Source organism: Cheilinus undulatus, linkage group 19 (genome assembly GCF_018320785.1).
Source record: "Cheilinus undulatus linkage group 19, ASM1832078v1, whole genome shotgun sequence".
Taxonomy (NCBI): domain Eukaryota; kingdom Metazoa; phylum Chordata; class Actinopteri; order Labriformes; family Labridae; genus Cheilinus; species Cheilinus undulatus.
Window position 1 is genome coordinate 15,389,231 of NC_054883.1, and position 27,988 is coordinate 15,417,218.

Below are 27,988 nucleotides of genomic sequence, written 5' to 3' on the forward strand. Positions count from 1 at the left end.
AAAATTCCTCCACAGTGATGTGAAAGACTCATCATCATTTATTGCAAATGCTTGATTTCAGTTATTGCTGCCAAGGGTGGCACAACCAGTTATTAGGTTCAGGAGGGGCAATTCCTTTTTCACACAGGGCCCAATAGGTTTGGATTTTTTTACCCCCTTAATACATAAAATCATTTTTTAGGATCTGCATTTTGTATTTACTTTGGTTGTCTTTGTGAGATATTAAAATTGGTTTGATGATCTGAAACATTAAAGTGTGATAAATATGCTAAAAAACACAACAAAAAAAAAAAAAAAAACAGAAAGCAGAAAGGGGGCAAATACTTTTTCACGGCACTGTATGTTACCTGCCAAGGGACTATGGATGTAAATTAGTAGTTTTGCTTACTCCAGCATGTTAACATTTGTCTTTTGTGCTTTTGTACATTAATGTGTTCTGTCCCTTTTAAATAAACAGAAAAATAATACAAAACTCGTTTTTGAGCATTATTTTTTGAATTTTGTTATTTTTCTAAATAGGGCTCAGTAAAAATCACAAGATGCAATAAAGAAACTGCAGTAAATTGATACATCAAGTTGGAGTCCATGTCTCACACAGTATTTACATCATTTCATCCCACTCCTCACCAATTTAACATATGGGACTTTGTGCAAGCTTTGCAGAATGATAACAAATCTGCTACTTAAGGAAGGCACAAATATTAAGCACATAATTATTGGTTTGATTAAAAAAATGTATGTATCATCTCTGATAAATACCTTGCCTAAACTCTTATCTTTACAATAAGGTACAGGAGATGTACGCCCTCAGTAATATTCAGTGTTAGAATAAATAATGTGATTCAATTATGGGGTAGAAAAATAGAAATACTGACAGAAAAATAGAAATCTGAGATTGATAAAGATAGGCTGGGTGATTCAATGATTTAAATATAGATTAGCTCACATTCCTTCACAAACACCTAATCAATAAATTGCACCATAACAAATAATGAAATGTAGACATTTTGTGCTGGAAAAAAAATAAAAGAAAAGCCATACAATTTTGAGTTCATGAAAAAAAAACCTAATTCAAAGACACATTCATTGAATATAAAATTCAGAGTAGCTAGTATGTAAACTACCATGACCAAGCATTCTCCCAGCCAGATAAATCTCACCATTATAAAGTAGAAGTGAGCATTCATAGATTTTGTACCCTTCATAGTGACAGTCGAGAAAACTGAAAATTTATCATTTATATCTTAAAGCTGCTGCTTGATTTTATTCAGCTTTACATAAATAATCTCATGATTCAAAGCTTTTCAATTTAATTTGCACCGTTTGTGAGTAAGCAACGAGTAAGGTCATGAACACAGAAAAGGGAAACTTTGTTTTGATTTTAACACTGAATCTCAAATTCTCCTGTGAGTTACTATTAAAGAAATGACGTCCTACAAACCGTAAATCCTCCAAATCAGGGCATGCCTAAGACTTTCAGTGCCATGAGTGCAGCGATCGGAGTTTAAGAAGCACAAAGGTTGTGCCTCACTCCACTGAAATTAAGTTTAGAGTAATCTGTTATTGGCATGTGGCCCTAACGTACAATCTTAATAATCCATTTCAAGCACACCTTTTTTCTAAGCTTTTTTTGCCACTTGGAGTGTTACACTGCCAGTTCTCTTCTCTGCAGGCAGTGAGTGTCTCTGTTCAAGTCTGTCTACATGAGTCCACAGCACGGCTCCTTATTGGTCGGCTGCTCCTCCTCAGGTGCTCTGAGTTTCAGCAGTGGAGGATCTCCACTGGCATGGGTGAAGTAAACCTGGTTTGGTGACACCTCCTCCACTGGAATGGGTGTCAGTTGGACCTCTGTCAGTGTCTGAGAGGTTGTTGCCTCGGTCGCTGCACTAGAAGGCTGCTCCTCTACGGTGGGGGGCAGCGGCGGTGGAGGAGCTGGGTATTTATTGAGCTTGGCAGCTGCTCTCTGGCGTTTTAGGTCGGCCAGGGTGTGGTGAGATTTCTCACGAGTCATATTGTCAGCCACCTCATTGTCTGCGGTACCAGAACCTGATCCCGACCCGGCTGCTGACGCAGGGCTGAGCTGGTAGGAGGCGCTACGCTCCATGAGACCTCCACCAGTCCACAGCTCTCCTGGTACAGAGGAGGCCAGAGAAACAGAGGTCCCTCCATTACCAAGGTTGGACATTATTTTCCTGTCTGCAGCCTCCAGTTCTTCTAAACGTGATGTGGCTTCTCCACCGGCAACCTGGGGACCACATTATACTGATCAGCATCAAAACTTATAAAAAGAAAAAAAAAAAAATCAAACAAAAGACAATAAATGAGATGCATTTTCTTCAAAACACCCTTAACACTCACCATGGTGGCATGCTGGTGGAGCTCATTGTCTGTTTGTCGGTCCTCATCGTCGTCCTGTGGCTCTGGCTGTCGACCTCGCTCCTGCCACACCATGGCCTCTTTGTGATGCTCCCGCCGGTACAGACTGGAGCGCTCATTCACACTGACACGACGTACCACCTTACTGTAAACAAAAACACGAGGAAGAGGATGAATAAAGCATTAAACGAAACAATTTCTCATGTTTTTAATCTGTTTGGTCCCCTCTAACCCTCTGCTTCCAGCACTGGAGGCTCGTCTTTGCAGGGATCCTTTCTGCCGGTCTTGGCTCCTCTTGATGGCATCATGTTTGTGCTTCAATTCCATCAGTTTGGCTCTGACCTCATCATCCATACACACATCTGAAAAACAGCAAAGGTCAGAGACAAGCATGTGTTACCAGAAAGCCATATGTTAAGGTATAAAACACAGATAAAAGCTTCCTTGTTTTACCCAGAGGAGTCTCCTCCAGGATAGACTTGGTGTTTAAACTGGCTCCATGGGCCACCAAAAGTTCTACCATTTGGATCTATACAAGAAGTAAAAACAACAGTTTTGATTTATTACAAAGAAAAGTGGCAGATTATTGTGTTTTGGTTTGTATGCAGCACTTACTTGTCCCCAGCAGGCGGCAGCGTGTAGCGGTGTCCAGCCATCACAGTCCTTCACTTCCACCTTAGCTCTGTGCTCGAGAAGAAGCTCTGCCACAGATGTGTAGCCGTTAGCCGACGCTATGTGGAGCTGTCAAAGAAAACACATCCATTAATCTGGTCTTTTACTTAGAAAACAGGTTTTTAAAATGGTTATTAATTTGAACAGTGATTACTGAAACATTTCTCTCCTGTTAAACAATTTATTCTGTCACTGTCTCGTGTGTGCTTGGATAAAACTCTCCTGTCTGCCCTGCTCCTCCTCTGTGTATGTCCAGCTTTAGTCGCTAGCCTGGTCTGAGCAATATTAGACATTAGGGGTGACAAACTCAACTGTAAAGGGAGAATAGAAATCTACAGCAACACTTGTAGTTTAGAGAACAACTTTATTGGACCTACAGGTTTTTGCATGTAGCCTTCATCAGGGTCATCAAGAACCTGTCCTTCTATAGGTGGTTTCACTGATAACCTTTAGCTTTTTGTAAAACGTTTTGCCTCACCTAAAGAAAGCACTTTAAAATGACCCCACAATGCACTTGACCACCCAGTGGTCATTTTCTTTTATTGTTTCTACCCAAATTTGGTGTCAGTTTCCCGTTAGACACTCCCTATGCCTCTTTTGAAGTGCCTACTGATCATAAACCACTTGATCACTTAACCAACCCACTAGTGTTGCTACCCTATTGGCTGGAGTACATATGTGGATGTAACTGATTGGTTACATTTATGGAGGCTACATGCTGAAACGCGTGGGTCTAATAAAGTTGTTCTCTAAACTAGTGTTGTTGGAGATTTCTGTTCTCTTCAAGGCTTTCTTCATCCTCCATGCAGTGTTTCCAACACTGTTTCAATTCAAAAAAGCATGGTTATAAAGATGTTAGTCCTATATCCTTAATTATATCTGGCCAATAAAAGGGGGGAGGGGAGTTGCAACTCTCATTTGTTTGTGCAAACCACGACCACGGTCATATTACAGGATTTGGATACAGTTTAAATAGTCATAACAGATAACCTGATATCAAAGTTAACATCTTTTTACATATTGCTTTATGGAGTTTGATTTTTGATGAACTGTGCAGTGAATATATACAATTATCATGAGTCCTGAGCTGCCACATCCTAATCAACAGCCTTACAGCTATTTCTATCTCTCACCAGAGTCGCTCCATTATCGTCCTGAGTGTTTAGGTCAGCTCCATTTTGAACCAGAGCCTGAACGTCGGTCAGCATGGCCGCTTCTTTAGCCCCTCGACATTCATCGATGCGCTCCTGAGTTATACCTACACAAACACAAACAAAGATATTAAACCAGTCAAGACACAAACACAGTGTGAGGGTAAAGCTGTAAAGCTTGATTATGTCATTTTTTTTTTTGGCTTGGTCTTATCCCTAGTGTGTAGCGACTGGTAACAAATGTGTGACCAACACATTAGGGGGGACTTTTAATTTCTTAAAATGATTTGTACTCAAATATGAAACACCAAGTATTAATCAAATATATTCCGTAAAAGAAATGTATTTACCTTTTATTTTATCTAACTGTAATTTAGTCAGGGTTATCCTACTGAGATGAGAAGTCTCAATAGCAGGAACATACAACCCCAGCACAAAAAGTAGGGAAATTTGTGTTTGGTAGATTATTTCTTTGTTGTAACAATACTTCTTGGTAATGAATCTTAGACCGTTTGAATGGAGCTACATTGGTAAGGAACATACATTTATGGGATGAGTAGCAAAACTGAGTATGTGGGTTGCACTAATAAAAAAATTGCCAGATCTTCTCTGCCAATGCCAAACAGCTTATTCTACCATTGGCTCTTGTTTGGTGGACTGGATGATTCAAGTCTGAAGAAAGAAGAAATATCAGCAATTTAACAACTGATTCATTTAACAAACAGAAGCCTCAGTAGTGTGTGGAAGAACCAGACATAACAGCCTGGCTCCTCCTCCTCATGCTGGTCACCAGCCTGGTCACACACTGCTGTGGGATGGCATCCCAACGGACCTGATGATGAAGGGCAGTCATGGCAGCCCCATGAGCCCAGAGATTGGCTGTGTGCAGTCCGTTCCAGATTGCCCAGGAAGAGAGCTGTCAACCATATAATTCTGCAAACCTTGCAAGTCTATAGAAGACAGCCTACGGTTCCTAAGTGCTGACGAGACGAAACCGTCTAGGGGGTGTGGTCTTCCTTGGACGCCCACAGCCTGTCTCTGACATCCTCAATTATATGGAATTTGGCCTTCAGTTTGGAGATGGCTCACTCCAAATAATGCCGAAACTTAGTTTTGTGTAACACCAGCTTGAAATTGCCCTTTTGCACAGGCTCTATCAGGATCAGTAAACTGTGACATGCCAATTCTTGGAGCAGACACCTTCTGACCACTGGTAGGGCCTTTAGCACCTGGGGTCCCAGAAGCTCAAAACAAGAGTCAATAGCTACAGTAACATAAGCTGTTGACATTGGCAGAGAAGATTTGGCATTTTTTTCATGGGTGAACCCACATAATCAGTACTGCTGCTCATCCAACAAAAGCATGTTCCTTACAAATTTAAAACAGAAATAAACAGGCTTTCCATTGGTATCCAATTTATTATTATCATTATTATAGTATTATTATAACAAAGAAATAATCTACCAAACACAAATTCCCTTACTTTTGTGCAAAGTTTTGTATATACAATAAATAAAGAACTTTTGTTAGATTTATCACATCAGACTTAACAGCTTTTACTGACCAAAAATATTGAGGGTAACTTCATTTTGAAATGCAAGACCTTAAATTTAATTGAAGTTGGGGCAGAAAATCTGAAATCCTTCTTTGCAAATCAAGCTCTGACTTTCTGAGCTGCAAACTGCATTGAGCATTAAGGTTGAAACCTCTAACTTTCAGGATTATGGGAGAGGTTAATAGGTGGAAATTTTGCCCAGAATGGCTTTATAAAAGAAAATCACAGAAACAAGACTTGCTTAAATCTTAGTAATACCTTTGGCTTACTGTGAGCATAATGGATATGGGCCTTAAAAGACAAGTAGTCATCAGTTAATATCAGATAAGGCTGTTATGAGATACCACTTCCCTTTCTTAGTCATCTCTGAAAGTACAACTACTTAAAGTTCTGGTTCATAATTGATTCACTGATAAAACCTTTCTATTGATTCATTTATCATGTAGAGAAACTTAGAATCCTTAAATGACAGGCCTGCTTTAACTCAGTGTACTGACCCTGCTCAGCCATCACCATCTCCAGCAGCTCAAGCGTGGCCTCATCTTCACAGAGGTCATAGGGCATATTACCATCTGCATTGACAGCCAGCAGGTCAGCCCCACTAGAAGCACACAGACACAAACACACATACACAGACATGCAAACATGAGCATCCATGCACCAAAATGCAAAGACAGTTGGATTTGAGTGGCACACCCTGATGCACTCAGCCTTTGAGAACATTCATGTACTTGCAAAGAGCATTGAAAATGCAGCTGCAGCCACATTTGCATTGCTTATGTAAAGCAGAAACTCGCCACAGTCAAGTCACAAGTGCAGAATCGAACATGTAATAAGTCTTTATATTTTTTTAAAATGTCAAGACAGCTAAAAGACATTTCTATGGTGCAAAGGGTGTATAAGAATTGAGCTTAAAATGGTGTATTTCACTTAAAAACTCACGCCTGTATCAGGAGCTGCACAAGCCCAGTGTGTCCACAGGTGGCAGCAGCGTGCAGCGGTGTCCACAGCTCACTGTCACAGGCGTTCACACAGGCACCGCCATCCAGCAGGCACTGCACTATGTCCACAAAGTCATCAATGCAGCACTGAGGAGAAGGGGCAGAGGCGGATATTTATATAATCATTTATAGACATGAATGCAAAAGGGAGTGCAAAACATATATAGAAGACAGAAGGAGGTTAATGTGGGCATTAAAATGCATGCAACTAATACACAGGCTCAGGTAATAGAAAACATTTGTGAGCACAGCCCAGCCCTCTGCTGTGTAAACAAAAAGTTTTCCAAGGGGAAGAGCAGAGTCAACTGATTTCATAAAGAGCTCTCTGTGCACACAAATCCCCCTCAGGTGAATTTATAGTAGCAGGAATATGAGTCTACATGTAAAGAGGAAAGGAGAAAATACCTGATAATATCACTGATTTTTCTGTAGTTTTACATTTGTGTTAGTCAAATCTCAACAATGAACACATAGCAGCAGTATGATGGTTACTTTTATAACAGATTAGAAGGGAATGTAAGCTGAAGCAAGTTGCTGTTCCTCTTCGAAATATCCTCAAACTTAAAGTGGTGGCTCTTTAGCTCAGACTCAGATGCTGTGCAAAAGTTAACTACCAAATTCTGTACTACTGCAGAAAAAAACAAAATAGAAAAACTTCAGGTTCTGCATTTTGATCATACTGGTACTTGAATTAAATTTTCAAAAGAGATGAATGCAAGCAATTTGTAAAAGTACCAGTATTCCATGCCCTATTAAGAAATCAACCCCTGTTCACTGAAGCTGCAGGTGTGAATACAAACAATTGTGATTCACTTCAACCTCACCACAAATTTTTCTTGCTCACGATCTAAATAATACAATGCAAAGCGAATCCTTAATGTGGCCTCGGTGCATGTAATGAAACTGCTTTATTATTCTGTCTGAGAATTCTCTGTCTTTTGTTGGCATTTTCAACATATTGAAGTACATATAGCATTTATATAAGGCAATAATTGCTCTGTTTCTACGCCACCAATTAAAGATAATTCTTTTTTCATGTATAAAGAATAAAGAGTCAAACTGCCTGAAATTTCTGAGAAATTTTCAGGATTGCAAGGTGAAAACAGCTTATGATGAGCAGATGATGTCCTGATAAATTTGACACAGCCTGATAGCTAACTTCCCCTACTGATGAAATTACTCAAAGAATTTGGATCAATTTCAGGATACAAATGAAACACATACATGTCAGCTTTTAACATTTAATTATGCAACTGTTAACAGTTTAGAAATACTTACAGCATTATTGGGGTAGAGAAAATGAAAGGTGTGCTGGTTCAATCTTTCAGCCCCTAAGAACCATACTTGCTGATTCAGTAGATAGCCAGTGAAACGGGTTTCACTCCTAATAGGCTTGATGTAAACTTTAAAAAATAGCAAAGGGGCACAGGTGGCCTAGTGGTTTAAGGCATGCCCCAAATACGCGGTCAGCCCGGGTTCGAATCTGGCCTGTGGCCCTTTCCTGCATGTCTCTCTCAACTCTCATCCCTGCTTCCGATTCTATCCACTGTCCTCTGCTGCCAAGGCATAACAAGCCCAAAAATAAACCTTAAAAAAGAAAAAAAACATGTCAAGAGCTAGGTTTGAAGACCTATCTGGACTTAAATAGGAAATCCACCCTTTTAAGTTTTCAGAAATTAAGCGATGAGTTATTTCGATACCTGCAGCTTAGAAGTTTTATTGGTGAAAAAGTTAGTAAAGAAAGTTTGGAAAAACTGAGATCTAGTACAGCATATTAAGAGTTTTTATTTCAGCATACAGATCTGAGTCAGGTCATATATTTATCTCCAAACTGTCTAAAAGTCTTCAAGAACTAGGTGGGGAGAGTACACCATATATAAAAGAAAAATGGGAAAAGGAGGGTAATGTTGTAATGTCAATAGAGGAGTGGGAGAATTTAAATGAAAAACAGTGGAAGTCTACTAACTCACTGTCCTGGAGAGAGTTCAACTGGAAAAACCTTGTAAGATTCTTTATAACACCAGCACTGAAGCATACAGAGGGACAGACGGACTGTTGGAGAGGCTGTGGGACGATGGGCGTAAACCACTACCATGTATTTTGGGATTGTTCAGAGATTAAAAATTACTGGAAGTCAGTCAGGGGCAGCACAGGAAAAGTTTTGAGTATTAAGAATGAATTTTGTATTAGAATAATGTATTTGGGACAGATGCCATCTCAAATCCAGGGTTTTTCTAAAACATACATGTATAGAGTCATGTTGGTTACCAGTAAGAAAGCTGTAACGAAAAAGTGGCTATGTCAGAGACCAGCTTCATAAACAGACTGGTTTAATTTAATGCATGGTTTATTTGTAATGGGAAAACTGACTTTTACTTTGAGACGGAAGAGTGTTGTGTTTGAGGACTGCTGGAGAGTTTGGAATGAGTTTATCAACAGAACAGATTTTAGGTAAGAAATAAGTTTAGCTCTACTGTAATTCCTCCGATTCTCTGCTGCACTTGAGTGTTACTCTTATGTCTTTAGTATGTTTATTTCATGTTAGGTTGTTTTTTCATCTGATTGTTTTGATTTGAAATGATTTACACAAAAGAATGATGTTCAATACTAGAAATCTTAATAGAATTATATTTTTTTCAAAGTGGCAAATACAGGTAAAAGCAGCAAAAATGTTCAAAGTGGCATAAAGAAGTAGCAAAATGAGTGACAAGTGGCTAAAAAGCAGTAAAAAAATGATTAAAAGGAAAAAAATAGTTAAATTGGCAAAAAAAAGGCAAAAAAAGGATAAAAGCTGCAAAAATGGGTTAGTTAGCTAGCAAAAAGAAATAGCACAAATAAAGAATTTAAGCTCCAAATTAATTCTGTGAGCAGCCCTGTCATCATGTAACTGAGTTCTATCATAATGATCTTAATACCAATCAAAATAATCCTGATTAGGATTTTTTTTCCAGATTTGAGAATTCCTATTGGTAATTGTAGCAAGTTAACATCCAGTGGAATAAAGAGAAAAAAATCTGCTACCTGGTTCCTTCTGTAAAAGCCCTGGTTCCTTCTGGTGAGTCTGTGGAGGGGACCTTCCCTATGTATGAATAAAAGGCTTGTTCTACATAAATAGAAATAAAATAATTTATATATTTAGGTGATTACACTCTAATCTAGACGAGGCCACTTATAAATAATTTTTCATTTTCACCAAGTTTCTTCCCCCTAAATATTACCACACTGTACCTTTAAGATTATTTTGCTGCTTTTGCCTTTATTTAGATAGGGCAGCTGAAGAGAGACAGGAAATATGGGGGGAGAGGTTGGGGGAGACATACACCAAACAGCACCAAGACTGGGGATCGATCCTGAGACCAGTGCTTTGAGGATTACAGCCTCTGCACTTGCTCTACCCAGTGAGCTCAACTGGCATCCTGCATCACTTACAGCTACCAACTGTAACTTTAACAGATTTTGGCATAAGGCACATTTGTTTGTTTCCAGACACTAAAACTGTCTGTGTCTGCAGATGGAGGACCAGTGAGGGATCAAATATGCACTACTGATTCCCACAGCTCAGTGTGTGCGTACCTGATGTAGAGCTGTGAGTCCATCCTCATTGACCAGATCTGGGCTGACACCACTGTTGAGTAGTTCTCTCACTGGAAGAAGCACACACAATCACACATTATTATAACTAACCTCTGGACAGAATCCTTTCTTCATAAACATTACAACACTTGGCACTTTGTCCAAAAATAGAAAAAAGAGACTCCTCTGTATTGGCCTTTGTGTGTGGTTTTACAATAAACTGAAAAGATTTGCTCCATAATCAGCCTTGATCCTGCCGCTGACAGCAGCACCATTGACAACAAAAGCCCTGACTTAGAAGAAAATGACGTTTAATGGATTAATGATGCATGGATTGCTCCATCTGTTGAACAGAATTGATATATGTTTTTGTATCCAACAGGAAAAAGGAGCTATCATAGCTTCTCTTGAATCTGAGAGCGGGATTATTTCACATGCTAATTGAATTTGGTTGATCTGGTCTATACTAATAGTTTCCAGGTTCCACTTTCTTGGCTGACCCTAAAGGGCAGTATGACATGATATTTTGTGAGTGGAAATGAGTGTGTGCACATCTACCAACCTTCATCCAGGTCACAGCGTGCAGCAGCATCCAGCAGGGTAATAGTGTTGGGAAACTTCACTTTGTTGGTCCGTGCCTTCTTCCGTTTGTCTGCTTTGGCCCTTGATCCTCGCACTGCATCCTTTTCCATCTGTGCCCACGCCTTCAGCTGCTGAGCGCGCCGCTTCTGGGCGTGCTTCAAGCGCTCAGTTGCACTCAGGCGTCCGACGGTGGCCATCTCGGCCAGCAGCTCACCGTGTTCTGCAGCCATGTCACCGCCACACTACGGGCGCTTGGCTGTTGTTTCTGTATTCCTGATCAGTTCTCTTCAGGATATTGAAAAGACGTTTCCGTTTCCAGATTTCTTGTATGCCTCCCTTTTGCCCCTGAAAGAGGCCCTTTTGTAAGGCCAAACAGGCCTAGATTAGGGCCTGTGGGAGTGCACAAAATGCTCCTGTTTATTCAGAATGCCTTTTGTTTAATAAATTATATATATATAAAAAAAAAAAAAAAACAGAAAAAAAAATCCAAAAATGTGGTGAAAAAACAGCTTATGTTGTACAATCACATGGAAGATATCTACATGATTTTACAAAGGAACTTGTAAAGTAGTTGCCATGTCTCTTTCCCATCCTTCAGACAATGACTGTTATGGTGCCAGGGAAAAAAGCTGAGAGCAATATATCCGAAACATCCTAATCCAAGCTGTGGATTGCAGCCAACTGTCAGTCCTTCCATCCATATCAAAAGGACTCAACTGAAGGAGAAAAGGAAACAATTCAAGCTTATCTCCAGGTTAGGAGCTCCATCTCAGCCTCTAATCCATAGTATGGGTGACTGTGTCCAAAGTCCAACTGAGGGTAAAGTCTTTGAAAAATCATGTTGAGAGAATGGAGTAAGTGAACTAGGAGACTTTGGAAGTTTAAGTTTTGATGTAAAGGAGGATTTCAAAGAATTATCACAAGGTAGTGAAAGCTAAAAGGATTCAGGATTCAAATTGCTTTTGGTGTTGAGTGGACAGACCAACTTGATGTTTTTGTTGTTAGCGCCTTTTTCAGCAGGTCTTCAGGAAGAAAGCAGCACACTAAGCCTCCATAGGTCGACAACACTGTCGCCTGTCTGTAGCTGTGGACAGAGACAGAAAACGTGAGTGCTGAGTTACAGTATAATGTACACACGCTACTCTCCTAATCCTGTTATCTTTAACCCCTGAGCTCCTTCCCCCTACGCCCTCCTCTCCCACTCCTCTCCTGAAGGAAACCTGAGACGGTGGGACGCTTTTCATTAATGATTGACACACCCTGCAGTCTGACACACACTTCTTTGAGTGGCGTATGCACAAGGGGAGACTTAGAGAAGCTTGTTCTGTGAAAGCTGTTTCATAGTGACTTTGTGACATGTTTCAGTGCAAGTGCTAGCCCCACTAACCTCGGTCAGGCCTCTCATTACCTTTGGTTAACTTCCCAGGTGGGTTACGTGGCTCACACTCACACGCATGTCTCTTTCCAGGCTACTCATTTATTATTTAGGATCAGGCCTGTGAGCGCTGAGAGGAAGGTCAACGAGAGGCACTCAGTGAGATAGAGAGAGTGACTGACAAGACAGGAGTCCTTGGCCACAGAGCCACAGCAGCAAGCAGCATATCAGGGTGGGAGGTGGTTGACCAACATGTACCATAAAACAGCTGATTAGACAATGCACAGCAGCACAGTGAGAGTCTCACTGTGAGATATAATGACATGATTGCAGTCAAAAGGGTCCTATGATGTTTATACCACAGTTATACCAGGTTTCAAACTGTACATCGCTCAAAATACTGTTAATGGTTCTTTATAGAAAAATAAGGCAATTTCCAGTAGGGATACTGGTCTAAAATGCAGCTTGAGATGCAGTACCAGATAAAAGTCACTGTGAACAAGTGTGCATGTTAGGAATTAGACTCAGTTGTGTGTGTAACTATCAATATAAGAGTGGACAGGGAAATATGAGCACTGAGGCAGGAAACAATCAGCTCTGTAAATATAATGGGCGTAAAATAATATTCCTGCATTTCTGCTATACACAGAGCAAAGAAGCCCTTAAAATATACTGATTATATTGTGGGACTATAACAAACAACAGAAGCTCAGGTTACAATTTGCCCTCCTTATTGGTCAACTACAATCTTTCTGGCCTTAGACTCATGTTATCTGTCACTTCATTCTATTTTTAGCACACCTGACCTCTTACCCTTTGTCACGAGCTACAATGTAAGGATTTCCTCAGATTGAGGTAGTAGCTTAACGCTCCCTTATAGACCAGCAGGCCAGTACAAGGATCACTATTCAACAGTACACACATGAACATGGCTGAATGTCGAGACGTAGCTAATGAATGCTAGCCTAATTTGTTAAAGGCCACATCATGCAGAGTCCATATTCATGCTAAAAGGTCAGCAGGAATCAAAGCTGGAAAACAATCAATGCTTGGCACCACTGAGTTTGAATTTTTGGTGAGTTGTCCACCATTGTTAACTAACAAGAAGTAGAGCATGTTTTGTGGTATTTTAAGGGGCTTTAAAAGGAGAGAGGATTTGGGAAATCCATGCTGGAACTTAACTGCTGTATTAGTGGGATAATACTAGACACAATCTGAAAGATCAGTGAAAAAAGACCCCAGTCTTAAACGCTGGTAATGTGTGGCTTGCACTTTCATTTCTCAGAGGATTCGTTTTCATAAAACTTTGTTTCATTCCTGTTTTATCACTTCTCCCATCAGGCTTTCTATGTGAAAAAAACAAGATAGATATGAAACACAGAGGTGAAAAAAATGGCTCCTCTTACAGGACTGTAAGCATCAACAAACTATGCTGAATCCATTAAATACATCAATATGGTTTGCATCTATCTAGATTAATGCAAACACTAAAAAAATCACATCCAACTTACATTACAGTTTGACTAAATCCACTAAAATGTTGGCTGTTTAATGTTTGGACTAACAGAATAAAATATTCCTTCAACTTTTATTCAAGAAGGTATCAGGAGCACAAATTTCGAGCATACAGGCCTCTGTTTGTCCCATGCCACCAGATATTATGTTTTTTTTAATGATATTAAATTTTAAACTAGGATATGAAGCTTAGCATAAGTTCAAGCAGGAAGACTGTTTCATTTCCATTCATCCTTTCATTTATTAGTAATCACTCACTCACGTGTCTCCTTTTTCCCGCTCAGTTTCCTGCTCTGGTAATCAGTTGGTATGGGCGTCTACTAACTAAAGCTCTGGGCCAATCCCTTTCAACCACGACCTCTCTCAATCCAGTCATCCTGCAGCTGTCATATTTAAAAATCTGTTCTCTCCCCTCCACAGTCAGTTGTTCCAGAATGACCGTTGCAACCCTCCTCCACCCCAGCCACCTCCATTAAAGCTCGTCCATGCATCCTGCGTCCCTTCATCGCTACTTCTAAGTCAGGTTCCTCGGAAATCTGCTCTTTAGAAGTCTTTTACTCATTACCTTACGCCTTACATCACCACCAGTGTCTAGACTACATAGGTGGTATCCTATCCTGGTGTCAGCCTCACAACCTCTTCAAGTTAATAAAGACATCCTGTAACAATACAATTGCAACAAATATAGAAGCCCTAGCAAACCAAAGTTTGGTAATTTGATATTTAGAATGACCAATGATTGCAAGCAAACTCCTGCACACTTTTGGTTTCAAAAATGATTCAGAAAGTCTTGTATAATAAATCTCTCCAATCTCGACTCAAATTAATGTATAAATATGTGTCAACAAATGGAGACCCACTGTGAGCTATACTGATGGCTCATGTGTCTCTTTCGTCTCCATCTCCTTTTACTGAAGCGCCAATTGTAATCTCGTGTCATGACAATAAAACCGGTTTACCGCTTTGGAGTCCACCCTTCAAAGAAAACACTGCTGTGCCTGACAGAAGGATCTGTGCTCACCTGACAGTGGTGCTGAGCCTCTTTACAAGGAGCCTTTCACTGCAGAGATCAAGTACACTTTCAAAACCTAGATTTAGCTACTTCACTAACAATAGGAACTCAACTCCACCACGACAAAAGGTTGATCCCCATTTTAAAGACGGAATTTATTAAGTGTTTTCTATTTTAAATGAGTTAGGAAGTAGAGTTAGATTACAACTGCTAGACTGGACATGTTTGCAGAACATGGCTCTATAAAAATCATCTGATAGGTCAGCCATTAGGTCAGCAGTAATAGTAATTAGGCTTAATCATTACATAACATGAGATTTAAAAGGATAAAAAAGCTGTGCGGTGGGATTATGCAAGGGAAGTCACGCTTACAAGGATTCACTCATTGTCCCACTCATAATACATTTGCACACACACACACTCAGGGCAAAGGTTGATGTTTCCAGATTAGCTGTCTCAGCAAAGAGTGACAGACGACTCAAATCTGGGCCTAAGCCAATCAGGGTGGGGTATCTGGGGAATGGAGTTAAGGATCAGACAGTGTGATGTTTACTGTTCAGTCTGAACTGTCAGCAGCATGTACCAGCCATAAGTCCAATTAAACATAGTATTTAACTCTCAGGTACATCCCAATCTATCACTGGAAGAAAAATAGCTTTGATTTACTTTGCATGCTTGAATTAGACACTATTTCAATCTCACATGCTTGTTTGTTTTCAATCTGATTCAACTGTGTAACCTTAAAATGTTACACCTAATAAACATGGTATTTCCTAAACATATCTAAATATCATCTACTTTTTAAATACTTTCAGATGTTTGTTTGGCGATAATCCCTACACTAGGAAATAACAGCACTCTGAATAAATGCAAAGGGTCATATTGATAGAAGAGAATAACCATTTAGCATGTTTAATGCTTATATAGATGAGCATGTTTACAATGAAGTATTTCACTATGGTAAGAAAACACAGAGGACAGAAAAAGATTGCATACAGTGCAATGGTAGTTGTATGTGTCATGTTTGTTCTCTGGGCAGGGCAATTTAAAGCTGGACTGAAAAAGACCCAAACTTACGTTCCTACTCTTAAAAGATCATAAGAGAATTCTGTTAAGGATGCACAATCAATAATAGCTTTACAATTATAGGGATATTAGCATTTACCAATAACACGCTGTTTGACTTTAAGCTTAAATTTTATCAATGATATTAATATATACAAAAATATCCTTATTGTATAAAAGCAGTGCTTTCTCACATGGCACGTAAACATATTACCCATTGAATAGCGGCCTAGGTGTAGTAGTCATTCTTTTAAACCATGTTGGTTCATTCAGATGAAGCTACTGCTAGCTGTCAACTACCCTCATTTATTGATGTCAACAAATGCCCTTTTTGCACAGGACTAGTTATTACCTAGGATACTGCTAATTTGCACAGGACATCTGTTTTTAATCCCAGTGACCATGTCTGTAATTTACGGAGTGAAAAATCCAGGGCAAATTACCCACCATATTTCAGCGCACATAATCCACAGGTAATACTAATCTTATACGAATCGGTATCTCTTTGAGGTGGTAATTATGTACTCAAGAGCCTTTTTCTAATTGATGAAATACTAGAAGCAGCATAGGAGATTGTTAAAGTTTTTAAGCACATAGGCTATAATTAGTGCTTCTCTTTTTGGTCAATTTAGGTATATGTGTAAAAATAGCTTTATTTAACTTATTTATTTAAACTCTGCTGTCTAATTTGTCTGCAAGTGCACCACTGCTTTCTTCATATGCACAGCGCTTCTGCTCTGCTTCCTACAGTTTCTCTTTGCAGGTACCTGATCTTATATCGGTATTATTTAGCTGTACATTTCAGGTATGACAAAATTTATTATTTGAACTGTGTCGCTCAACATTCAGTAAGGCTGCAACAGCTGATCTGCACGAGGAGGGATGTTGTGGATGTGTAACGATCCCAAATTTAAAGAGCACAGAATTTAATCCACAGCATCACCTGCATAAAAACTGTTAAGAGGTCCATGTTAGACCTCTCCCTTTCTCATACATTAACGGGAGGTATGCTCGTCTCTCTCTCTCTTCCTCTGACTGATCAGCTGCAGATGACTTACAAGACCTTGATGCATAATAGAGGAGGTAGAGGAGATATTTCACTAGTCTATTTGTCATAGACAGCTTGCTACAGATCTAAAAAAATGTTTAAAACATATAGAGGGGAAAAAAGCAGGGGTGTAACGGTATTGGTAATCCCACGGTACTTCGCTAACAGACGCATCTAAATCCCGTCTCAGACATGTGATGGTTTCAAACGGTATGTCTTCAGGGCAGACAGTGTAGTTTTTAGTGGATCAGAGCTAATAGATGTGGAAACTACAATTCCCATCGGCCCTTGTGTACCCACCATGCTTTGCGCTCCACTCACTTGACAGGGTGAAAAAACAGTATTCCTGGGGTGTTGTCTTCTTCTGGGGACGCCCATTTTGCGGCCTGTCTCTGATATTCCCCGTTATACGGAACTTGGCCTTCAGTTTGGAGAAGGTACTAGGGTTCACTCCAAACAATGCCGCAACTTGGCATTTTGCAGAACACCAGCTTGAAGTTGCCAAGCCGACGGGCCCTATCCAGATCAGTCAAACGTGCATGCCGATTCTTGAAGCAGACATCAACTGACCACTGTAGCAGGGCCCATGCTCAGAGGTGCTGCCAATCAGGCACCTGACTGGCAGCACCTGGGGGTACCAGAAGCTCAAAACAAGAGTCAATAGCAACAGCAAAATAAGCTGTTTGGCATTGGCAGAGAAGATCTGGCAAGTTTTTCATGGGCGCAACCCACATACTCAGCTCTGCTGCTCATCCCACAAATGCATGATCCTTACAAATGTGGCATCATTTAAAAGGGTAATAAACAGGTTTTCCAACGGTATAAGATTTATTACCAAGAAGCATTGTTACAACAAAGAAACAATCTACCAAACACAAATTGCCTTACTTTTTGTTTTAAGTTTATATTTTTCACTCAACCAGTAACTATTAAAGCAGTGATTACTTGCTCCTTATGTCGTTTGTAAAATTTCTGTATTTAGAATAAACATTCAAACAGCTCTTTAACATAATTTTGTCATGTACTTAGTTGATAATGTGTGATAAGTTAAAAATTTAAGTTGACTGTGATAAGAGTTAGCTACTTGTGGCTGCTGATGACCCTTACAATAGCCATCTTATTTTAATATTTGTTCACCAACCAAACAAATGCAGATGTAAAAAAAAGGCATATTAATATGACTTAACTCACGGTGTAACATCTTTTGATGTACCTTACATACATATCAAATCGGGATTTTGTTGTAGCCCCCCCACCTAAGGAAAAATGCACCAGCCGCCACTGGTTCTGGTGCTGTCATAGTCATGCTGTGCTCAAGTTAACACTGTGTGATAGAAGGATTAGGGGAAGTCTGTTCAGAGCTACTGTCTCACAATATTGATTTACTATTTGTCCCCTCTGAGTTTTCTTTCGCAGAGGGAGTTCTGCCTACAACCTGGGTATGTCAAGTTGAAAATTTCTTCCCATGAAAGCTATGAATTGTATTAAAGCTGTGAGTCATGAGTGAGTGAATGAGTGGTTGATACAACCACCTGAAGACAGGCTAAGTGCAACTTACACTCTCCTGCTGTGCGCATTGGCCTTGTGTAAGTATAAATCAGCCACCACTCCTCTTTTTTCTTTCCTCTTTCTCTTCTTGTGCAAATGAAAATTTAGCACAAGTGTTTACTTCAAATGTCCTTCTCTTTTTTGATTTCACTGTTTTTGACCTTAGCCAATCAAAAAGCTCGCCTAAGAGAAGCCTCCTCCTTGACACGAGTCGAGGGTCATCATTTGGACGTAACTAATCAAAGCAGAAGTCAGGCTGAGGTAATGTAGAGGTTGAAGATCCTCTCAGCATGAGGTGGCTGTCTTGGTGAGACAGTCTAGCGGCTCAGTCAGTCTCAGCGTGCAGTCACTGAGATAGTCACACTAATCGGCCTCCTACACCTCACTGACACACAGGTAGCCTACCTAGAGCAAAGCATCACACAGCTATGGGAACACAGCATCTTATTTGAGGATGAGTTTTCCTGACTAAATATGCTGAAGATCTCCAATATAAAACAAACTTATTACAAAACTGGAAATTTACACACCATTAAGACAGATAACTGGACTTGTGCATTATGAGCAAAATAACCAACTGAATAAATGTTTCAAAATGACACTGTTATTTAGACACTTTAGTACAGCACGTGTTTTAAAAGCTATATGTGTTCAAATAGTACAGAAAGTTTCCACTGAAAAAAGTACAGACTTGGGATGCATAACATTATTGGCAGATATTACGGCAGATATGAACATTTCTGCAACTGTTTACAGCTGATAAACTGGCTGAAAATATCTGCTTACATTGGCTGTGTGGACCAACAGAACTCCATTAAGTCTCTTTCTTCATTTATCCTCATTCCTTAAATTTAAAGTGTGTTTTAAGGACTGAAGTGGTGCGTGTGGTTGACCATAAAATCCAGAATATAAATTGCGCTGGTATATAAACCCTGGTGTGTTTTTGAAATCTCCCAAAACGTTTAATCCGTCCTCCTGGGCAATTATTTCCACTTCATTCAGGAAAGTCTATGGCGTGCAGTTTCATGTTCAGTATATCATCCATTGTGGACTGTGGTTGGGACTTCTCTAATTCAGTCAGTAACTTCACTCACGATGCAGTGTCAAATGCATTCTGGGAAAACTATGCAGATTAAGGGATGAGTGTGAATAATCCCAGTATAATGACAAATAAATGATAAACAATCTTGAGATGACAATCAGAGTTAAAGCTGGGCATTTAGGCTAATCAAAAAATAATCAAAACCAACTATTAGAACCTACAACTGACATAAATCTGCTGTCTATTATTTCAGTTTTTTTCCCTTCTAATTCTCTCTCTTCTAATGCACCACCCCCTTAAAAACAAATTACTGGCTGTGTTGTTACGTGGTTGGTAGCCAGGTTTTGCAACGCATGTAGCCTGCTGTAAACCTAAGAGAATTAGAAATACTAGTCATGCACTCATTCCCATCCAGTGCACTAAAACTCAAACACGGAGCTGACTGTGCAATGTTAGCAGCAAAGTAATTTTTTCTACTTTTTATACAACAGTATAAAAATAACTTATTTTGTTAACAGGAAATACAAGCTGTTTATTTTCTACCTTTCTTGGAATTTTTTACCTTTTACAAAAAAGATTTTCAGAACAAACAGATTAGGGGGTGGGGGTGGAATAATCATTCATGAATAATAATCGAGGTAAAGAGTTCATTTAATCATGATTTTGATTTTTGCCATAGTCGCCCAGCCCTAATCAGAGTTCACAGCAAGTCAGACTAACTTCACATTAGTTCTAGAAATAGCACAATAGGATGTGCTGTTTTAATATCCACTGGGTTCATTTTGTAATCTTCTAAGCAGAAGTTTTTACAAGCATATGATCAAGAAGATAATACATGCTTATTTATACAAAAACCTCATTCTGTTTGTACTGGCCAATTCTGCGATTCCGTCCGCGATTCCATTAACGTAGAAATCATAGGGCTCTACGTTATGTACGCCTATGAAAGCAGCTATGAAACAGTAGTGATGAGAAGTAGAAAGATTAAAAAAGTAGCTGCAGCTCGGTCGACGTTTACAAAAACACAGCTTCTTCTTCTCTGTCTGCGGGTGTGTAATGGTGGTTTGCAAGGGAAAACACAGCAACCCACTAAGAGGAAGTGATGCAATACGCTCATTGTACATCAGCACGTCAGCGGTATTGGTGGATGGGGACCTGAGGGGGATCAAGCTGAAGCGGAAAAAACACAAATTTGAGTTTTATACAAAATCTATACATACATGATTTTGTTATGGCGCCAGGTTCAAGCCAGTATACCCAAGAAGTCCTCTGAGAGGTAAGAATGACAATTGGAGCAAGAGGGAGGGTTGCAAGTCAAGACAGACAGACAGCTCTCCAATTGTAGTAGTAAGATACCAATAGTGTTTGATTTTCTACTTCAACCTATCCAAGTTTAAAATTCTGGTATAACAATATCTCTACTACTGACCTACCAGACATACTTCAACTAAGACAACAGATGGTTGCTTTAGGCAAAAGTAAATCAATTCATTGAATTGATGGATAAAGTCTTTATAAGTGTGAATTCCTCTTAGATCTCACCTCACTCCTGTATGTGTTGCAGGTTCATCTCAAATCAGCGGTCCACACAGCCAAAGGCTGTCAAGCTGACTGCTTTCACTGGATGCAGCAACCATTAGTCTGGCTACTTTTAAGCCTTATAAGATACGCCACGGCATAAATGGGGAATTTGTCGGTGGCTGTTGGCTGAGTGAAAACCTTGTGATTCTTTGAGTCAGACAAGAGTGCAGACAAACGGGAAAAGACAGGATGAGATCACTGGAGTAGAGCAAACTCCATCGTGGCAGGACACGACTGCAGATTTTGTGTGTTTGGAAAAATGTCCCTGCATCAATCTGACATTTGTGGACTTCTGGCTTATTCCACTAATGACCTAACAGGAAGGGCTGTCTACAGCTGCAGAGAAACACAAACTCTCATTCAACAGCTGTACTGAAAACAAGCCTATGAATACACAGGCACTCAAACTAGAGTTCATGCATTCATAAAGTGGGTGGTACCTGTGTGTAAAAGCTTGTGACCGAACTTAGCTCAGCCTTAAATCTGACTTTGCTGGAGGAAAAAGGCAAATGGTGCTTTGTGCTTAATTGATGGTTTGCAAATATGGAATATCATTACTCAGCTGTTGTATGATGCCCACTGAATCAAACAATGCTGAGTCGATGGTTCAGGAATGATCCTGCCTGCTATCTGAATCAAGGCCAAGTGGTCTAAACTGCCTACTATACTCAGAGAGGCCGTTTATTTATGTTGCTGTGTAACTTGAGTTCAATTAAAAGAGGAATTAGGGCTGAGTCTGTTTGTAGATTAGAAGTAATTGGGATGAAAAAAGGCTGCACTTTGTGCTCTGGGTTAAAGTAAAAGGCTTTGAAAGGACATAACAAGAATGAGTGCTAAGGAGGGGGATCTGCTTGAGAAAGCGGTCACATTAAGTCCTGTCATGTGTAATGGTTTGAGCTGCTCCGTATAATCACTCAGCAATTTCAGTAATGCCACAGAGCAGCCAGAGCAGAACCAAAGCAAGAGGATATGGAGAAAAAAACCTGAATGGCGTGTGAGTATAGATTTAGAAACATTTTGCAAACAGATTTAGGCATAGAGAGACAAACAGAGAGCTGCTGCTGCTTTTTCTGGATGACAGGATATGAAATGGGAGGGCAAAAGGACGTGGAGGAAAGAATGTGAAGGAGATAGAGGAGAATATGAGGAGGAGGAAGGATGGGGAGGAGACATGCCTACGTCAACTCCTCTGGCTAGCTCCTAAAGCAGGAAGTAGGGTCACAGCATGGAGAGAAAAAGAGGGATAAAGAATCTGTAAATGGTGGCCACAGGATGAGATGAAGTTTATGACATCCACCTGTAGAATGTCACACATTCAGAAACATGCACGTGAGGGTGAAGACATAGCTCAATGAGAAAAGACAGAAAAACAAGAGGGAGTTTCCATTAGAAGGAATGTGGGGGAGAGAGCCAAACTTTTACAAATACAGTTTGACCTTTAAAGAAATGCTTGAGTAATTCAAGTTTTTATTAGATTTGTTTAATCATGATGAAAAATTAAATCAGTGTTGCAAAAAATATGTCTTCAATGATCATCTAGAATTCCACAGAGGGTTCAGGTGTTTTTTCTTATCCAGTTACTACTAAATGGGGTTTTAATTCAATGAAACACATGAATCTACATTCTGCTCTTTGCAAGGCTATGACATCAACAGTCCACTGAAGTGTAGGTGCACTGGTAAAACATCATCTAATCTTCTTATGATCTCTTCCTTGATCTTTGACTGTGTTGGCTCTGTCACATTGTGTATCTTAAAGCTAATCTTGGTCTAAATTGGGAAACCTGCAAATATTTGAGCATGCATACTTAAGAAATGCCTTGAAGAAGTACTCTGACCACACATGGAAATGCTTGTGAGCCACACAGGCAAGGCTGGCTAAACAAGAATAGATGGGTTTGAATGTATTTAGGTCTATAACTTGGAAATGCAGTATTAAACTCCTGATATAGAGTGATAAAAAGTTAAACAATCTAAACAAACAAAACCAATGAGAAATACTGATAAGAACTTTTCTACCCTTGAAATCATGGGAGATTAAGGCTGCACCTGTTTAAGATTTTCATTTGTTGTAGTACTCGAGACCGGTCTTGGTCTCGAGACAGGTCTGAAGACCACATTTTGGCTACATTCACACTGCAGTTAAAAGTGACCTGAATCAGATTTTTTTTTTGCTCACACGTGACACGTATCTGATTTTTTTTCTGACAGTGTGAACAGCATGAGTCACATTGAATCTGACCTTTTCAAACCAGATTCAGGACACTTTCGTATGTGGTTCTGGGTCAGATACCTATCTGATGTGTTGGAAGTTGACTGCGGTGTGAACAGGCAAACAAAAAAATCTGATCTGAGCAAAAGGTCAGAATGGAGCATTAAGTCCTACACCACAGTGTGTACGTAGCCTTTGAATGACTTGGTCTTGTCTCAGCCTCAGACTGGCCAGACTCTTGATTTTCCATCAAGACCAGTTCAGACCAGCACTGATCTGCAATTCTTTAACTTCAATAATGTGAAAATAAGGAGAAGCACTTGCTATAACAACAAATACCTGCAAAAACTCGGACATCAGTCCATCTTATTTCTAGTCCGACATACCGCTGAACACTTACTTTAGGCCTCATTCACCTGACAAATCAAAAGAAACATCTCATTTTCAGATATTTAAAATATCCAGACTTGTCAGCAGCTTTTAAATACATACAAGGATTTATTTTTTACAAGAAGTTGGTTGAACAAATTTGTTAAGATTTGAGATTTTTGCATGTTGTGCTTTGAAAGAGATGCAGACACCTTGTTTTATCTGTCAAATTTATAAAAAAAGAAAACTAAAATTAATTATTAATAAATAATAATCAAATTTTTTTTTTGCTCAGGACACAGCTAAGATCAAGCCAAAATCTCAAGGCACCTGATATTCATATCTGTGCAAAATAGCCTTTTTAACATGAGCTACACTCTTTAATTATTGTAGAGTGATAGTAATACATCAGGTTGCAAGATTTAACCCCTGATCTAGTAACATGCTAATTATTTTCTCTGATGAATACATTAGTGATGTGTCAGATTTTGGGTAGATAATTCATGTCAACAAGTCTCTGATTGGTGGAGCATGCTCCATATATAGAGGTTGTTGTCCTTAAATGGATATTTCGGTATTATGAAGTTGGGTTGTACGGCTATAGTGCCATTGGCCTCCAGGGATTTCAGTGAGCATCACTTCTTCAAACAGGAGAAGCTAAGCTAAACAGAAAGGCAATGCATGCTGATGAAGAATATGTGCTATGCAACTTAAAAGAGCATTGATAACTTTAGTCATGGTGCAAAGTATCTCACATCAAAAACAACAACAATCCACCAGAACCTGAGCAAAAGAACCCAAGCAGGGATCACTGTACAACAGGCAAAGTTCAAACACAACTAAACACATCTAAACACGCTGCCCAAGGGCATAATGGGAAACTCAGCCCACTTCCTCCCTGGTTTGAAATCTCAGAGGGTGGAGCTTAGCTCAGTTGACTCTTTAAAGAAGTGAACCAACACTGGTGGATCAACACATAACTCAAAACACTAAAGACTTTTTCACTCACAATGTGGTTAAAATAACACTTTGGAAGTTAAACTCAACCCTAAAATGTTCAAGCATAATACATCAATACTCCAGTTTTTTCTATGTATAGATGGGCATAGTTTCTCCGAATAATTTAGCAAGTTTAAGGTAAAAAAAGATGGCCAAAAAGAATGCTGGCTCAATTGTGCACTATATTGAAATATTTAGAGTTTAATTTTTCACCCAGAACACCTCTGGGTCATTGGCTCGCTGTTTCCACACCTACACCAGCGAAAATGTCAGATCTCTCCCATCTAACCGCAGTCTGTATTAAAGGTTCCCTACCATCTTTCCTTCCGCAGTCTCCATCTGTACATCCTCTGTGGACTCTGGCTCGTAAAAAATCCCCTTGTATCTACAGTAAAAGAGCCAAGAGTGAATATCCCTGGTTTAGTGTTGTTTTAGCTAAGTAACTTGTTGTTTCCTCTGATGAAGCCTGCTGACCTAAACAGCTGTTCAGATACACTGAGGTGGAAGATGGTAGCCAAAGCCATTGCAAAGTAGTGCCAAACCCAGATGGTTTTCTGGGTGAAAACTAAAACACTTCGATAATTTTTGATATAGCATACAATCGAGCCAGCATTGTCTTTTTGGCCCATTTTTTATTCAAGTCCCTAAATCACGCAGACAGACTATATCCATCTGCTACGCTGATTAGCCTAGCTTCTCCAAAAGCGTCCTGTTTGAAAGGGCAACGCTCACTGAAATCACTGGAGACTAATGGCACAACTACCTCCAAGTACCTCATGCAACTCAACTTCAAAATACAAAAAAAAAAAATCCCTTTAAGGACAACGGCCTCTGTACAGAGCATGCTCCAGACGTTTGCTCTGCAGTTGTGGCTTGATCTTAGCTGTGCCCTGATCAAAAGAGTTTGAAATCCACTTTACTAGATAATGGAAATCTCCAGCAGGTGCAGTCTTGATCTTTCATGAGTTCAAGGGGAGACAAGTTATTATCAGTGGAAAACTATACCTGCCTGCCACGCTGTATAGCCTAGCTTCTCCAAGTGAGTCCTGTTTGATGGGGAAATGCACTATGAAACTACTGGAGGCTAATGGCACTACTATCACAAGTAAGTACCTTATACAACCCAACTTCAAAAATACAGAAATATCCCTTTAAAGTATAAAAATCTGGGTTCAAATCCAGCCTGTGGGTTCTTTCTTGCATGTTAGCCTATATCCAACTCTCTCTCCCAAGTTCGTTTTTCTAGAGCCCAAAAATAATCTTTAAATAGTCTCTGACTACCAATACACTCTTCAGTTAATCAACTTGGCTGCTTGTTTCATCTCTATGTAATGAGGTTTTAATGACTGATAGTATCAAAAAGCAGCAAAACACAAATGTAAAAAAATTACATCTATCACACAAGAAAGGTGCTTGGGAAACTACCGAATCCATTAAATTTGCATGCAAAATTCCTAAATTACACAAAAAATTAGAAACTGTTTTGAAAGAGAAACACTAACATTCTTTTATCTACATTACCTTTCTTTATTTATTATATCTAATTTATTCTCATATTTATAATTGTGTTTTTGTGTACATTCCTTGTGTATTTTGGTATTACAACTTTATTTATATCACAAGTCTTCATGTTTATATTGTTCTATTTTATTCTTTTATATTTTCTTATAATAGTATAAGAATCCTAAGTCATAATTATGAGACACAAAGTCATATTTATGAGATAAAAAGTCAAAATTATGAGAGACAAAGTCATAATTATGAGATAAAAAGTCAAATTATGTGATAAAAGTAACAATTATGAGATACAAAGTTGAAATTATGAGATATAAGGTCATAATTCTGAGATAGTCATAATTCTGAGATACAAAGGTCGAAATTATGACTTTTTATCTCATAACTTTTAACTCATAATTTAGGCTTTTTATTGTAAATGTCGACTTTTATCTCAGAATTTTGAATTTTTAATCTCATAATTATGGGATTTTTATCACTTTCACATTATTGTTTATTTGGAGGAAATGGGCTTCCATACGGTGTGGAGCAGTTTGCTTATTTGTTTATTTTATAAACAAACAAACAAAAAACGTCTATATTGGGTGCCTAGGACTTGTATTTTTGGTGCCAGGTTATCACAGGACAGCCATATAAAAGAAGAACATACTAAAGGTTGTCAAACAGCATGATCTAATTTAATCACTGCATGATGGGACACTTAAACTGAATTAATCGATAATATTGTGTTTTAATGCCTGAGTTATTATGTTTTATCACCTTACAATACACACTGCATCAAAGTTACAACAAGGCTGGAGAGCTGGGTCGCATTTAAGACTAATCTATGACCTGAAAATTTATAAAAGTGCCATAAAAATGAGATTTATAGATTTATATGCCGTTACTCACTGACAGTAATGGGACTGCTGCCTCAGACCCATCTACTCTCTGTAATGAAACAGTTTCTCACCTTATTAAGCTTTAACTACACCATGACTTTGCCATTTTGGTCACAGTAACAAACTCACAACGGTATTTACGACAGATGCGTTACGTTCTTGTTGTCTAACATAGCGTAGGATTACGTAGGAGCAGCAGCTTAGCTCACAAACCTAGCGGTCCACAGACGAGCTCAACAGGTGGCTAGTCTGACAGGTAACGCCAGCAGCTCATTTAAGCTACCTGGCTCCATTCACCAGGGTAAAGATAGAGCTAATACCAGCTTGCCCATACTACGAGGGCGACTCTTACTCCTTTAAGCAAGTTTTAAGCACACTTAAGTAGCGATTAACTCGTCTACTATTGATATTGTTTCAAGCTAACGTTACCTTAGCCCCAGGTTAGCTTACCTCTCCGCTACTCAACAGCCAGCTCGCGCTAAGTAAATTAAATGATACGTTGCTTAACGAAAACTTACTCTGACTGGCATATGACGTGTAAAATTGAGCCTGGTGGACACTATTCGCGTTCAGTGACTCAAACCAAAGTGGAGACATCATACCTGTTGAACTGTAGGTCAGCTGTAGGTCCTGAGCAGCTCTGCGACAGTGAAACCGAATCAGCTGCTGTCCTCTGCTCCTGCTGCTCCAGCCAGCCCTCTGGGGAAATGCTTCACCATAACAACCGGACCTGCGCCCTCTCCTCCCACAGGATGGCCTCCACCAGAGGGCGCCAAAGTCCTATTCACCTCAGCGTCCACCTTAACCCTATGTAAGCACATTTTATTTCTACAACATTCTACAAATCGACAGAAATATTAATCTGGAAGAGACTTCGGAAGCTAAGTTTGTAGGAAGGGGTTGAAGCTAAAGTAATA

General features: G+C 39.4%; 1 protein-coding gene across 1 annotated transcript; it reads right to left on the reverse strand.

Moving 5' to 3' along the window:
• Positions 1 to 353: 353 nt before the first annotated feature.
• Positions 354 to 27,860, reverse strand: ppp1r16a (protein phosphatase 1, regulatory subunit 16A). Its single transcript, XM_041813881.1, has 11 exons — positions 27,674 to 27,860; positions 10,891 to 11,994; positions 10,329 to 10,399; positions 6,697 to 6,842; positions 6,252 to 6,355; positions 4,182 to 4,306; positions 2,992 to 3,117; positions 2,830 to 2,905; positions 2,609 to 2,738; positions 2,359 to 2,521; positions 354 to 2,245 (listed from the first exon to the last, which is right to left on the reverse strand). The coding sequence occupies exons 2-11, from the start codon at positions 11,138 to 11,140 to the stop codon at positions 1,700 to 1,702; spliced, it is 1,737 nt and encodes a 578-aa protein (XP_041669815.1). The 5' UTR covers positions 11,141 to 11,994; positions 27,674 to 27,860; the 3' UTR covers positions 354 to 1,699.
• Positions 27,861 to 27,988: the final 128 nt, after the last annotated feature.